Here is a 17,670-nt window from a genome sequence, read left to right on the forward strand (position 1 = left end):
TATATACACCTGCTCAAGAATGATTATGTACAACTGTTCAAGGATTGACATATACACCTGCTCTAGGATAGTTATATTCACCTGCTCCAGGATACTTATATACATCTTCTCCTGGATGGATATATATAAGCCTGCTCCAGGATGGTTATATAAACCTGCTCTAGGATGGGTATATACACCTATTCCAAAATATTTATATTCACCAGCTCCAGGATGGTTACATACACCTCCTGAAGAATTGTTATATACAGCTTCTCGATGATAGTTATTTACATCAGCTCCAGGATGCTTATGTACACCTCCAGGATGGTTATATACACCTTCTACATTAAGGTTAAATATAGCTTCTCCAGGATGGTTATTTACAACTACTATAGAATGGTTATATACACCTGTTCCAGGATGGTTATATACAACTACTCCAGGATGGCTATATACACCTGCTCCAGGATAGTTATATACATCTACTTCAAGATATTTATATACACCTGCTACAGGATTGTTATATACACCTGTTCCAGGATGATTATACACAACTGCTCCAGGATGGTTATATACATCTACTTCAGGATATTTATAAACACCTGCATCAGAATGGTTATATACACCTGTTCCAGGATTGTTTATACACCTGCTCCAGGATGGTTATATACACCTGCTCCAAGATGGTTATACACCTGTTCCAGTATGGTTATATTCACTTGCTCCTGGGTGGTTATATACACCTGTTCAAGGATAGTTATATACACCCGCTCCAGGATGGTTATATACACCTGCTCCAGGATGGTTATATACACCTGCTCCAGGATGGTTATATACAACTTTTACAGGATATTTTTATACTCCTGCTCCAGGATGGTTATATACACTTGCTCCAGGATGGTTATATACACCTGTTCGAGGATAGTTATATAAACAAACTCCGGATGGTTATACACACCTGCTCCAGGATGGTTATATTCACCTGTTCAAGGATGGTTATATACACCTGCCCCAGTATGGTTATATACAGCTGCTCCAGGATAGTTATATACACTTGTTCTAGGATGATTATATTCACCTTCTCCCAGATTGTTATATACACCTGCTCCAGGATGGTTATTAACACCTCAAAGATGGTTATATACAACTTCTAAAGGATGGTTATATACGCCAGCTCTAGAATGATTATGTACAACTGTTCCAGGATTGATATATACACCTCTTCTAGGATGGTTATATTCACCTGTATCAAGATAGTTATATACATCTTCTCCTGGATGGTTATATAATCCTGCTCTAGGATGGTTATATAGGCCTATTCCAGACTTTTTATATTCCCCTGCTCCAGGATGGTTATATACACCTCCAGGATGGTTATATACACCTCCTGAAAGATTGTTATATACAGCTTCTCCAGGATGGTTATATACACCTGCTCCTGGATAGTTATATACATTTACTTCAAAATGTTTATATACACCTGCTACAGGATTGTTATATATACCTGTTCCAGGATGATTATACACAACTGCTCCAGGATGGTTATATACATTTACTCCAGGATGGTAATATACATCTACTCCAGGATATTTATAAACATCTGCTTCAGAATGGTTATATACACCTGCTCCAGGATTGTTATATACACCTGTTCCAGAATGGTTATATACACTTCAAGGATGGTTATATACACCTGCTCCAGGATGATTATATACACCTGTTCCAGGATGGTCATATACTCCTGCTTCAGGATGGTTATATAATCCTGCTCTAGGATGGTTATATAGGCCTATACCAGAATTATTATTGGTTATAAACACCTCTTCCAGGATGGTTATACACACCTACTCCAGGATAGTTAAATACACCTGCTCCAGGATGGTTATCTACACCTGCTCCGGGATGGTTATATACACCTGCTCCGGGATGGTTATATACACCTGCTCCAGGATGGTTATCTACACCTGCTCCGGGATGGTTATATACACCTGCTCCAGGATGGTTATATACACCTGATCCAGGATGGTTAAATACACGTGCTCCAGGATGGTTATATACACCTGCTCCTGGATGGATATATACAACTGCTCCAGGATGGTTATATACACCTCCTTAAGGATTGTTATATTCACCTGCTCCATGATGATTATATACACCTGCTCCAGGATGATTATATACACCTGCTCCAGGATGGTTAAATGGACCTGCTCCAGGATTGTTATATACACCTTCTCCAGGATGTTTATATACACCTTCTTAAGGATGGTTATTTACATTTGCTCCAGGATGGTTATGTACAACTGTTCCAGAATGGTTATATACACTTCAAGGATGGTTATATACACCTGCTCCAGGATGATTATATACACCTGTTCCAGGATGGTCATATACTCCTGCTTCAGGATGGTTATATACACCTGCTCCGGGAACCATCCTGGAGCAGGTGTTTATAACCATCCTGGAGCAGGTGTTTATAACCATCCTGTAGCAGGTGTAGATACCATCCTGGAGCAGGTGTATATATCCATCCTGGAGCAGGTGTATATAACCATCCTGGAGCAGGTGTATATATCCATCCTGGAGCAGGTGTATATATCCATCCAGGAGCAGGTGTATATAACCATCCTGAAGCAGGTGTATATAACCATCCTGGAGCAGGTGTATATATCCATCCAGGAGCAGGTGTATATATCCATCCAGGAGCAGGTGTATATAACCATCCTGGAGCAGGTGTATTTAACCATCCTGGATCAGGTGCATATAACCATCCTGGAGCAGGTGTATATAACCATCCCGGAGCAGGTGTAGATAACCATCCTGGAGCAGGTGTATATAACCATCCCGGAGCAGGTGTATATAACCATCCCGGAGCAGGTGTAGATAACCATCCTGGAGCAGGTGTATTTAACTATCCTGGAGCAGGTGTATATAACCATCCTGGAACAGGGATTTATAACCATCCTGGAACAGGTGTATATAACCATCCTGGAACAGGTGTATATAATCATCCTGGAGCAGGTGTATATAACCATCCTGGAGCAGGTGTATATAACCATACCGTAGCAGATGTATATAACCCTCTAGAGCAGGAGTTAATAACGAAGCAGGTATATATAAGTATATATCCAACCTGGAGTAATTACCTGGATGGTTGGTACCATCCAGGTACGATTTGTTAAAACAATATTATCTCTGAAATGACCTTAGATTTTCTAAAATGATAATGTTCGTTTTCTGTGAATGATCAGATGTGCAGCAAGAGCGAGATGGACCAGATGGCTCTAAAGATGATGGACAAGGTATTCAAGCCCGGGCAGGACCCCCTTCAGGTCATCGCTGTATACAATGAGTGGTGCAAGACTTATGAAGAGGTTAGTAATAATTTCCATTTTTTAGTAATATTTTAATTTGACTAATATTTTATTGACCCAAGACTAATATTTTAATTTGCCCCTTGTTCAGGAACTATAATATAATATTCGCACATGGCGACAATCTCAATGATTTCAGCAAATTTAAAAACAGTTTACAAGCTTCTTTTTGTCATAAAATTAGCTTTTGACAGCAGCACATGACCTATAGGCAGCTCCTGACGTACAGCATACATTTAGAGTATTAAATGTATACTAAACTTCGCTCCCCAAAAATCTATTACGCCCTATTCACGGATGTCGATGGTAAAGTGTTTGCTTCCATTACCTACTACCGTAGATGGGAGCGCAGTTATTGTTTACAAATGACAGTGTCAATTTTTGTTCATTGTCGACTACTTATTGTAGATTCCTGACTAACACTCTTCAGATTTTGACCCAAAGAATGCAGCTCTTGACCCACAGACTAATGCTCCTGACCCAAAGACTATAGCTCCTGACTCACAGACTACAGCTCCTGACTCAGACTATAACTCCTGACCCACAGACGGCACCTCCTGACCCAAGACTATACCTCCTGATCCAAAGATGGCAGCTCTTGACCCACAGACTAATGCTCCTGACTCACAGACTATAGCTCCTGACCCAAAGATGGCAGCTCCTAACCCACAGACTATATAACTCGTGACCCACAGACAGCAGAACCTGACCCACAGACTATATCTCCAGACCCACAGACTATAGCTCCTGACTCACAGACTATAGCTCCTGACTCAGACTATAGCTCCTGACCCATAGACGGCACCTCCTGACCCACAGAAAATAGCTCCTAACCCAAAGACTATAGCTCCTGACTCACAGACTATAGCTCCTGACTCAGACTATAACTCCTGCCCCACAGACGGCACCTCCTGACCCAAGACAATACCTCCTGACCCAAAGATGGCAGCTCCTGACCCACAGACTGTATAGCTCATCACCCTCAGACGGCAGCACCTGACCCACAGACTATAGCTCCTGACTCAGACTATAACTCCTGCCCCACAGACGGCACCTCCTGACCCAAGACAATACCTCCTGACCCAAAGATGGCAGCTCCTGACCCACAGACTGTATAACTCATCACTCTCAGACGGCAGCACCTGACCCACAGACTATAGCTCCTGACCCACAGACTATAGCTCCTGACCCACAGACTATAGCTCCTGACCCACAGACAATATAGCTCCTGACCCACAGACTATAGCTTCTGACACAAAAACTATTGCTCCTGACCCACAGACTATAGCTCCTGACCCACAGACTATAGCTCCTGACCCACAGACTATAGCTTCTGACCCACAGACTATAGCTCCTGACCCACAGACTATAGCTTCTGACCCACAGACTATAGCTCCTGACCCACAGACTATAGCTTCTGACAGAAAGACTATAGCTCCTGACTCACAGACTATAGCTGCTGACTCACAGACTATAGCTCCTGACCCACAGACGGCACCTACTGACCCACAGACGGCACCTCCTGACCCACAGACGGTCCCTTCTGACCCACAGCCCGGCAGCTCTTGACCCACAGATGGCACCTCCTGACCCACAGACGGCAGCCCCTGACCCACAGATGGCACCTACTAACCCACAGACGGCACCTCCTGACCCACAGACGGCACCTCCTGACCCACAGACGGCACCTCCTGACCCACAGACTATAGCTCCTGACCCACAAACGGCACCTCCTGACCCACAGACGGCACCTCCTGACCCACAGACGGCACCTCCTGACCCACAGACGGCACCTCCTGACCCACAGACGGCACCTCCTGACCCACAAACGGCACCTCCTGACCCACAGACTATAGCTCCTGACCCACAGACTATAGCTCCTGACGCACAGACTATAGCTCCTGACCCACAGGATATATAGCTCCTAACTCACAAACCTTAGCTCCAGACCCACAGCCTATATCTACTGGCCCACAGACTATAGCTCCTGACCCACAGATTGTAGCTCCTGACTCACTGACTATAGCTCCTGACCCACAGACTATAGCCCTTGACCCACAGACTAATGCTCCTGACTCACAGACTATAGCTCCTGACCCACAGACTATAGCCCTTGACCCACAGACTATAGCTACTGACCCACAGACTATGCTCCTGACCCACAGCTTATAGCTCCTGACTCACAGACTATTGTTCCTGACCCACAGACTAATGCTCCTGACTCACAGACTAGCTGACCCACAGACTATAGCTCCTGACCCACAGACTATAGCTCCTGACCCACAGACTATAGCTTCTGATCCACAGACTATAGCTTCTGACCCACAGACGGCACCTCCTGACCCACAGACGGCAGCTCCTGACCCACAGACGGCCCCTCCTGACCCACAGACGGCAGCTCCTGACCCACAGACGGCCCCTCCTGACCCACAGACGGCACCTCCTGACCCACAGACGGCAGCTCCTGACCCACAGACGGCACCTCCTGACCCACAGACGGCAGCTCCTGACCCACAGACGGCCCCTCCTGACCCACAGACGGCACCTCCTGACCCACAGACGGCACCTCCTGACCCACAGACGGCACCTTATGACCCACAGACGGCCCCTCCTGACCCACAAACGGCAGCTCCTGACCCACAGACGGCACCTCCTGACCCACAGACGGCACCTCTTGATTCACAGACGGCAGCTCCTGACCCACAGACGGCACCTTATGACCTACAAACGGCACCTCCTGACCCCCAGACAGCACCTCCTGACCGACAGACGGCACCTCCTGACCGACAGACGGCACCTAATGACCCCACACACACCATCTCCTGACCCACAGACGGCACCTAATGACCCACAGACGATACCTTATGACCCACAAACGGCACCTCCTGACCCACAGACGGCAGCTCCTGACCCACAGACGGCACCTCCTGACCCACAGACGGCACCTAATGACCCACAAACGGCACCTCCTGACCCACAGACGGCACCTAATGACCCACAAACGATACCTTATGACCCACAAACGGCACCTCCTGACCCACAGACGGCAGCTCCTGACCCACAGACGGCACCTCCTGACCCACAGACGGCACCTAATGACCCACAAACGGCACCTCCTGACCCACAGACGGCACCTTATGACCCACAGACGGCCCCTCCTGACCCACAAACGGCACCTCCTGACCCACAGACGGCACCTAATGACCCACAAACGGCACCTCCTGACCCACAGACGGCACCTAATGACCCACAAACGGCTCCTCGTGACGCATAGACGACAGCTTCTGACCCACAGGAGACAGTTTCTGGCCAACAGACGACAGCTTCTGACCCACAGGAGATAGTTTCTGGCCTACAGACGACAGCTTCTGACCCACAGGAGACAGTTTCTGGCCTTCAGACGACAGTTTCTGACCCACAGGAGACAGTTCCTGGCCTACAGACGACAGTTTCTGACCCACAGGAGACAGTTTCTGGCCTACAGACGACAGCTTCTGACCCACAGGAGACAGTTTCTGACCTACAGACGACAGTTTCTGACCCACAGGAGACAGTTCCTGGCCTACAGACGACAGCTTCTGACCCACAGGAGACAGTTCCTGGCCTACAGACGACAGTTTCTGACCCACAGGAGACAGTTCCTGGCCTACAGACGACAGCTTCTGACCCACAGGAGACAGTTTCTGGCCTACAGACGACAGCTTCTGACCCACAGGAGACAGTTTCTGGCCTACAGACGACAGCTTCTGACCCACAGGAGACAGTTTCTGACCTACAGACGACAGCTTTTGACCCACAGGAGACAGTTTCTGACCTACAGACGACAGTTTCTGACCCACAGGAGACAGTTTCTGACCCTCAAATTCCGAAACACCGATATTCCTCCTACGTATTATTAGATTAATTTGATGTTAGTAGTTAGTAATCACACATTTGTGCGTCTGATCATACAGGACGGATGTCCCATACTAGATTTACAGGGGTTAGGAATCTAATGCTATTACATTTCCCTGTTAACTCTTGAGAGGCTAAAATTCTAGCCTAATTACATATCAAACCCGAGGACTGAATGTGATCAAGTACTACAGTCAAGTATGATTCAGGGACTGCAGTGAGATCAGTGACATTAGATATAACTTGAAGCTTGATCAGGTAACTGGTCACTGATATATATTCACTGAGGCCCATGGGATTCATACTGATTAAATAACATATGTATCATAATCAGTCGTAAGATCAATATAGTCAGTCAAGCTCTCTTAAGCTTATTTGCTGAAGTTTATTTGGCTGACAAATTGGGGTTTAATTTAGTTAATTGATTCAGAGGATTGAATAGTCCATCATTAAAGTCAAGTATGGTTTTGCGACTGCAGTGACTTCAGTGACATTGGTCACAGTGACTTGTAGCTGTTTAGGTTACTGTTCACTGATTTGCCACTGAGGCCTCATGAACTCATCTTCAGCTTTAAATGATGATATTAAGATCAACCTCTGTTGTTATAGTCAGCTGTAATCTCCTTAGTATAATGCTACTGGAGAAATATAATCAGCTGACAAATTTAGATTTCTACTGGTGTTGTTTATCTGCAGACATAGGTCTCTACAGGCTTAATACTGGGCCTGAGAGTAATTTACCTCCTGTAGAATTTAGCGTGGTTATACCCTGATATTTAGTAGGGCTACTGATGAATCAATGGTAGTAGCCTGTACCTACAAGGATACAGAAGTCAGTGAGATGATCAGACTTAATATTATCTGCCAATTTTATTCCTTTATTTCTCAAGAATTTGGCTGTTGCTCTCAGACCTTGTACTTGTAGGTCTGCTGGTATTTTGTCCCCCACAGTGGCTTGTACTTGACAGACGTAGCTGCCTAAACGTACTGATGGTTGTACCACCTGGTAGACTTGAGGTCCTGTGTCTGTTAGAAACTCTGAGATATTGATTGTCGTCTGGGCTACAGGCCATAATTGTAGTTCATCTGCCAACTTTTTAGTGACATATGTTCTCTGGGATTCTTGGTCAAACAACCCACGGGTATGGACCTTGGCCCTCTTATTCTGGATTGTAATTTGGGCAGTAGGCAAAGTCGTATTACCTTTAGACTTTGCCGATTTGACACTAATTGTTTGTTGCACCTTGCAGTACTGTACTGTGGTGGGAATGCTGTCTTCCACCTTGGGGTTTGGAGACTGTTTTTGTGTCTCCGCAAAGTGCTGCATGGTGCTGACCCTTGTTACACCTATAACAGGTGTATAATTGGGTCTCACAATCGATGATGTTATGTTTCCTGAGGCCCCTCGTGCAGTGTTGCAAATCTTTGAGTCGCTCAACACGGGCGTCACAATCAGGGAAATTAAGGCAGTGGTACATTGAATGTTTCTCTTGGTAGAACTAACATGTTCCATAGCTTCCAGTACCCTTTGGAGTCACGTTCTTGGGCGACACAGTAACTATAGGCTTGGAGGGTCCCACTGCATACACCTGCTGCTGTTCCACTTTGGTGTTGAATTGTATTTAGATTGATTTGCAGTACTTTTGGTACTCTGTGGTTTACTATGATTGGTTTCTGAAGGTTTACTTGGTGGTTTTAATTTATCAAGTGTTCGTAATTGATGAATTACTGAACGTAAACCCTCAGATATTTCATTCATGGATTACTTTTATTGTAATGAGCACTCATTTGTCTCCTGGACAATAATTTTCAAGACCCACTCAGCCCCGTTAATATCGGCTGTCAGGCTGAGGGCCTTGATCATTGATTCTACCTCCAGCTTAAGGACTTGGAGTGAATCAGCTGAAGCCTCCGGTGGGGGTAAATGCAACAGTTCATGTACTAAATGTGATGTTCTTACTTCTGGATCAGTATAATTATCCTTGAGAAGCTGTACTACCAGATCATAGCCGTCATTAGCTAACCTCAGATGGGATACTGCTGTTTTAGCCTCACCTGATAGGTTTTTAGCCTCCACAAGGTCTCCGAATTTGTTCCAAAATTCGTTCCAATCTTCCTCATCTTTTCCTGAGAAAATGAGTAAATTAATTGGAGGGAGTCGAGCTTCAGCTTGACTCGTATTAGATGAAACTGTTGTTGTTGTTGTTGCTTTGTTCTGGGCAATTAATTTGACAAAAGGCTGTAACGTGGCCTGAGTATGATCTTCATAACTCGCTAGATCAACCATAATGTCGTCTATTTCTATTTCTGATAAATTGGTGTTGGCAAGTTCAGCCACATATGTTGCTATTTGGCATTTGATTTACTCAAATTTACTTGCAGCTGCTTGATAATATATTTCCAGGTCAGCATAATCAACTGGGGATTGTTGTGACAAATCCTCACATTTCTTGATCTGCCTTGTTAAGTGGCCTTTAAGACATGTAAGGGTCTTTTTCATTCTTCCTGCAGTATCCATACTGGCAAGTTGGTTAAGCCTTGTGGGGCTTGAATCTGGGTTGCTCATAATGCTGAACAAGTACTGATGGAGTAGCCTAGGGTAAAATTCTGCAATCACTAATCTATAATCCTACCTCTTCTAGAGGTTTAACACATAAAATTAATGCACATTATATATATATATATATATATATATATATATATATATATATATATATATATATATATATATATATATATATATATATATATATATATATATATATATATATAAATTTATATATATATATATATATATATATATATATATATATATATATATATATATATATATATATATATATATATATATATATATACATATATATATATATATATATATATACATATATATATATATATATATATGTATATATATATATATATATATATATATATATATATATATATATTAGTATATTGTGGTACAAGTCTTTCCTGTAGACATATATTATTAAATATGTCCGAAAAAGTAAGATTAATAATTCTAACACGAATTTTCTCAATATTTCTTACGGTTCTTTTCACTGTCGATGGTAATTGAAAAATCAGTTCTAAAAAAAATTCATTTTTATTTTTAGTCTGACGCGACACTTGAACGCGTTTCGTAATAACTTATTACATTTTCAAAGACTTTAGTTTACACACACACAACTAAAACCTGCAAACACTGAACAGAGTTTAAACAGCTTTGATTTTATACCTGCATTTGGGTGAGGTGATATGTTACAACAGTTTTGGATGAGATGAAAACAAACTTTCAACACAAGACAGAACACGAAACAATGGGTATAATATTTTGTAAGTTAAAGGGAAGAATGGAAGTAACTGCAAAGGGCCTATTGGCCCATAATTCTTGATGCTTCTATATTAGTGCGGAGTCTTGAAGTGGGTAGAATATAGTTGTGCATTAATTGGCTGTTGATTGCTGGTGTTGACTTCTTAATGTGTAGTGCCTCACAGATATCAAGCCGCCTGCTATCGCTGTATCTATCGATGATTTCCGTGTTTTTTGTTAAGACTTCTCTGGTGATGGTCTGGTTGTGGGAAGAGATTATATGTTCCTTAATGGAGCCCTGTTGCTTATGCATCGTTAATCGCCTGGAAAGAGATGTTGTTGTCTTGCCTATATACTGAGTTCTTTGAGACTTACAGTCCCCAAGTGGGCATTTGAAGGTATAGACGACATTGGTCTCTTTCAAAGCGTTCTGTTTTGTGTCTGGAGAGTTTCTCATGAGCAGGTTGGCAGTTTTCTTGGTTTTATAGTAAATCGTCAATTGTATCTTCTGATTTTTGTCTGTAGGAATAACGTTTCTATTAACAATATCTTTCAGGACCCTTTCCTCCGTTTTATGAGCTGTGGAAAAGATGTGGGAACCGACCTGTGAGATTTATATTTATTTAATTTATATGAATTTATATTTACGTTAATTTATATACTTCGATAGCAATTTGTATAATGATAAGTGGACTGTATTTCTGCAATAATCTCATAATCTCACAAATCGATCCTCTACACATTAGGGGGGGGTTTATTAAATTTATATATATGCAGCCAATCTAACTACAGTATTAGACTACATACATTGAAGAGGTTCCTTATCTTATAGTACAGCAGGTTAGTCCACCAGGTATAACTAGGGTGTAGACACCACATTTTCCCTCTTTGAGGTAGCTTCCATCACCCTGGTAACTGATGCACAAAGCATATGCTTCCTCGTCTTGACCTGTCAAAAGGGCGCTAGCTGTAAAGCCAGAATCCTATATATGACAGGTATATCAGAGAAAATACTGTATATGGAACCTTAAAGACCTGGCTTGATTACCTTTAGTTTGAGGCTACCACGTGCTCTAATCGGATCACCCTATATAATGACATTAATGGCCATAAATGAAAGATACATGGGTTTCGGAAGAACACTTAACTTGATTTGTTGACAGCGTGTTGATAATGGTACACCTTTGGTTTCCATAACACTACGTCCAAGTAAAATTAACAGGAGCCGAATTTGCTCCTGTGAGCCTCAGGTCTAGTATCAACAATGGCTGCCCCCTCACCACTCCCTGACACCTGGCTTACATTGTCCAGATGTCAGTAAGTGATAGAAGGGTCACATTTACTCTATTTTAATATTGATAATTAAGTTAATTTATATGAGATGTTTTTATGATGGTAAAGTTCAAAAACTAATGTATTTAAGAATAATTCCCACCATAATAGGTGGTGAATATAATAGTATGTGGTGATGATATCCCGTTTTCTATAGACGGTAATTCTACTACAAGTTACGTTTTCTATGGGTAACTTGTTTATACAATACAGCTATTATCTGTCTTTATGATATTAAATGGTGTCGGATTTTCCGACATAATTCCCCAGGGGCTGCTCACGGCTCGAAGTCCTCTTTAGAACAGACGAACACCGATAATCCTCTTTCGAATTATTTGATTAATTTGATGTTAGTAATCACACATTTGTGCGTCTGTTCGTACAGGACGGATGTCCCGTACTAGAGTTGCAGGGGTTAGAAGTCTAATGCGATTTCATTTCCCTGTTAACTCTTGAAAGGCTAATATTCAAGCCTAATTACATATTATTTAACCCAGAAGACTGGATGTGATCAAGTACTACAGTCATGTATGATTCAGGGACTGCAGTGAGATCAGTGACATTAGATATAACTTGAAGTTTGTTCAGGTAACTGGTCACTGATATATAAACACTGAGGCCCATGGAATACATCTTGATTAAATAATAAATGTATCAAATCAGTCATCAGATTTATTGGGGTTTAATTTAGTTAATTGATTCAGAAGATTGAATAGTCCATCATTAAAGTAAAGTATGGTTCTGAGACTGCAGTGGGTTCAGTGACATTGGTCGCAGTGACTTGTAGCTGGTTTAGGCTACTGTTCACTGATTTGCCACTGAGGCCTCATGAACTCGTCTTCAGCTTCAAATGATGATACTAACATCAACCTCTGTTACTATAGTCAGCTGTAATCTCCTTAGTATAATGCTACTGGAGAAATATAATCAGCTGACAAATTTAGATTTCTATTGGTATTGTTTATCTGCAGGCATAGGTCTCCTCAGGCTTGATACTGGGCCTGAGAGTAATTTACCTCCTGCAGAGTTTAACATGGTTATGCCCTGATATTTAGTAGGGCTACCGATGAATCGATGACAATAGTCTGTCCCTACAAGGAGACCGAAGTCGGTGAGGTGATCAGACCTAATATTATCTGCCAATTTTATTCCTCTATTTCTCAGGAATTTGGCTGTGGTTCTCAGACCTTGAACTTGTAGGTCTACTGGTATTTTGTCCACCACAATGGCTTGTACTCGACAGATGTACCTGCCTAAACGTACTGATGGTTGTACCACCTGGTAGACTTGAGGTCCTGCATCTGTTACAAACCCTGAGATGTTGAATGACATCTGGGTTACAGGCCTTAATTGTAATTCATCTGCCAGCTTTTTAGTAATATATGTTCTCTGGGATCCTTGGTCAAACAACCCACGGGTATGGACCTTGGCCCTCTTATTCAGGATGGTAATTTGGGCAGTAGGCAAAGTCGTATTACCTTTAGACTTTGCCGATTGGACACTCTTTGTTGGTTGCACCTTGCAGTACTGTACTGAGATGGGAATGCTATCTTCCACCTTGGGGTTTGGAGACGTTGTTTTGGTGTCTCTGCACAATGCTGCATGGTGCTGACCTTTGTTACACCTATTACAGGTGTGTAATTGGGTATCACAGTCGTTGATGTTATGTTTCCTGAGGCACCTCGTGCAATGTTGCAAATCTTTGAGTCGCTCATCACGGGCGTCACTATCAGGAAAATTAGGGCAGTGGTACATTGAATGTTTCTCATTGCAGAACAAACATGTTCCATAGTTTCCAGTACCCTTTGGTGTCACGTTCTTGGGTGACACAGTAACTATAGGCTTGGAGGGTCCCACTGCATATACGCCCACACTGCTACTGTTGCACTTTGGTGTTGAATTATATTGTCTAGATTGATTTGGAGTACCTTTGGTACTCTGTGGTTTACTATTATTGGTTTCTGAGGGTTTACTTGGTGGTTTTAATTTGTCATGTGTTCGTAATTGATGAACTACTGACTTTAAACCTTCAGATATTTCATTCATAAATAAGATGCTTTTATTGTAATGAGCACTCATTTGTCTCAATATGTCCCTAGGTATTTTCTCCTGGACAATTATTTTCAAGACCCACTCAGCCCCGTTTGTATCTGCTGTCAGGCTGAGGGCATTGATCAATGATTCTACCTCCAGCTTGAAGACTTGGAGTGAATCAGCTGAAGCCTCCGGTGGGGGTAAATGCAACAGCTCATGAACTAAATGTGATGTTCTTACTTCTGGATCAGCATAATTATCCTTGAGGAGGTTTACTGCCAGATCATAGCCGTCATTAGTTAATCTCAGATGGGATACTACTGTTTTAGCCTCACCTGATAATTGGCCTTGCAAATAAGAGAATTTGCTACTCTTTGGTAAAGATTGTTTTGAGTCTACAAGTTCAACGAATTTGTTCCAAAATTCGTCCCAATCTTCCTCATCTTTTCCTGAGAAAGTGGGTAAATTAATTGGAGGGAGTCGAGCTTCTGCTTGACTCGTATTAGATGCAACTGTTGTTGTTGTTGCTGTAGTTGTTGCCTTGTTCTGGGCAATTAATTTGACATAAGGCTGTAACGTGGCCTGAGTGTGATCTTCATAATTCGCAAGATCAACCATAATGTCGTCTATTTCTGTTTCTGATAAATTGGTGTTGGCAAGTTCAGCCACATATGTTGCTATTTGGCATTTGATTTGCTCAAATTTACCTGCAGCTGCTTGATAATAGCTTTCCAGGTCAGCATAATCAACTTGAGATTGTTGTGACAAATCTTCACATTTCTTGATCTGTCTTGTTAAGTGGCCTTTAAGACCTGCAAGGGTTCTTTTCATTCTCCCTGCATTATCCATACTGGCTAGTTGGTGAAGCCTTGTGGGGCTTGTACTTGGGCTGCTCATAATACTGAACAAGCTCTAATGGTAGCCTAGGGTAAATTCTGCACTCACTAGGCAATAATCCTACCTCTACTAGAGGTTAGCACTTAAAATTAATACACATTATATATATACAATCATACACACTAATGATTTGAGTGATAAACCAGTGTCACTGGAAGTACCTTTAGGTTAGCTCTTCTATATCACCCTAGGATGGTAGAGACACTAATTAATCACTCAAAGGTGTAATGATCATAAGTAAATTATTATATATACACAACTCAACTCGAGTTGATAAAAATTACACCCAAAATAGGGTCTGCACCATTCATTAATGGTGTTAGGTTGTTGAATATAGTACAACTGACTATGGTAATAATGGGACTAGGATGAGCAATAATAGTTCAACTAGTCAATGTTAATATCCTACCCTGTTGTGGGTTGGCAATTAGTAAATATTATACTGTGATCACTAGTGCAATATATATTAAATAATTCTCTATTTTGGAGATATAATATACACAATTATTGATAATAGCCTCTATGAAACTTCTAATATTATCAAGAAGTATTAAATATTATTAGTGACCTCGCGAAATAAACTCCACAAAATTCGTGGATAATCTCTCGCAAAATTTAACACCACGAAATCCGTGAACAATATCGCGAAGACACAGTCACTAATTTGGCTGGCTTCAATATTAGCGCTGTCATTTCACAGAATAACACACCACCAAATCTGTGGGTGTGCATGAAACCGCTGACTAAGGCTGATCTGAACTGAGCGGGGCTCGTGAACTGTCATGAGGTAACGCCGCTGTCTTTGACTGGCTGGCCTTTGTTTAAATCACACTGCACTAGTATATTTAATGAATCCACTGGTTAACTGGTTCATCCGGTACTAAGATGACCAAATGTGGGTTCAAAGGATCAAATAATCCGTCATCCGGTTCGAAGATGACCAAATAATGTGGGAACCGACCTGTGAGATTTATATTTATTTAATTTATATGAATTTATATTTACTTTAATTTATATACTTCGATAGCAATTTGTATAATGATAAGTGGACTGTATTTCTGCAATAATCTCATAATCTCACAAATCGATCCTCTACACATTAGGGGGGGGGGGGTTTATTAAATTTATATATATGCAGCCAATCTAACTACAGTATTAGACTACATACATTGAAGAGGTTCCTTATCTTATAGTACAGCAGGTTAGTCCACCAGGTATAACTAGGGTGTAGACACCACATTTTCCCTCTTTGAGGTAGCTTCCATCACCCTGGTAACTGATGCACAAAGCATATGCTTCCTCGTCTTGACCTGTCAAAAGGGCGCTAGCTGTAAAGCCAGAATCCTATATATGACAGGTATATCAGAGAAAATACTGTACATGGAACCTTAAAGACCTGGCTTAATTACCTTTAGTTTGAGGCTACCACGTGCTCTAACCGGGTCACCCTATATAATGACATTAATGGCCATAAATGAAAGATACATGGGTTTCGGAAGAACACTTAACTTGATTTGTTGACAGCGTGTTGATAATGGTACACCTTTGGTTTCCATAACACTACGTCCAAGTAAAATTAACAGGAGCCGAATTTGCTCCCGTGAGCCTCTGGTCTAGTATCAACAATGGCTGCCCCCTCACCACTCCCTGACGCCTGGCTTACATTGTCCAGATGTCAGTAAGTGATAGAAGGGTCACATTTACTCTATTTTAATATTGATAATTAAGTTAATTTATATGAGATGTTTTTATGATGGTAAAGTTCAAAAACTAATGTATTTAAGAATAATTCCCACCATAATAGGTGGTGAATATAATAGTATGTGGTGATGATATCCCGTTTTCTATAGACGGTAATTCCACTACAAGTTACGTTTTCTATGGGTAACTTGTTTATACAATACAGCTATTATCTATCTGTATGATATTAAATGGTGTCGGATTTTCCGACAAAAGAAGTTCCTATAAAATAGTCTAATTGGGGGTACAGGTGTTGTGTTAGTTGTCTCTTCAGAGGTTGCATGGCGTTTCACCTTCCTTCTTATGATGTCTTCGACGAAACCAAACCGAAACCGAAAAGTAATGGCTTTTCTGTGACAGTTTGGCCGAAGATGCACTCTCTCTGTCGGGGTTCACTTTGTTCCAGGTAGCAAATCTTTAACAACAACATGTTAATAGGAACATTATTCCTACAGACAAAAATCAGAAGATACAATTGACGATTTACTATAAAACCAAGAAAACTGCCAACCTACTCATGAGAAATATAAATTCTATATAAATTCATATAAATCAAATAAATATATATCTCAATATAAGTCGGTTCCAGCATTATATGAGCCTTTGAACCAAGATAGCAAAGAACCGGTTCGAATCCCCCAAATTATATGGTCATTCGAACCTAGATGGTCTAGAGAGCTAAATTATCATAAAAAAAAACTAGTGTAATAAATTAGTGAACAAATATTGCCAGTCACAGCCAGTGACCGGCAGCTTAGCCTCAAGCAAGCTCAAAAAGCCTTCAGCCCAGCCTAGCCTCATCAGCGGTTTCACAGGCACTCGCCAGTTTCGTGGTGTGTTATTTCGTGAAGTGACAGCGCTTATTTTAAAACCAGCCAAATTAGTGGGTGCGCCCTCGCAAGATTATCCACGAATTTTGTGGTGTGAATTTCGCGAGGTGTTAATTAGACTTAATACTTCTAGATAATACTAGAAGTTTCATAGAGGCTATCATCAACAATTGTGAATATAATTTATCTTAAATAGAGAATTATATAATATATGTATTGCACTAGTGTTCTCGATACAATATTTACTAATTGCCAACCCACAACAGTGTAGGAT

General features: G+C 41.6%; 1 protein-coding gene across 1 annotated transcript in view; it reads left to right on the forward strand.

Moving 5' to 3' along the window:
• The window catches only part of LOC123750949 (methyltransferase-like protein 27), a 148,037-nt gene that overhangs the window by 19,417 nt on the left and 110,950 nt on the right, over window positions 1–17,670 (forward strand). The window contains exon 2 of the mRNA XM_069316729.1: window positions 3,231–3,353. Coding sequence (XP_069172830.1) covers window positions 3,231–3,353 — 123 coding nt within the window. The remainder of the gene's footprint in view (window positions 1–3,230; window positions 3,354–17,670) is intronic.

This window comes from Procambarus clarkii, chromosome 85, assembly GCF_040958095.1.
Source record: "Procambarus clarkii isolate CNS0578487 chromosome 85, FALCON_Pclarkii_2.0, whole genome shotgun sequence".
Classification (NCBI taxonomy): Eukaryota; Metazoa; Arthropoda; class Malacostraca; order Decapoda; family Cambaridae; genus Procambarus; species Procambarus clarkii.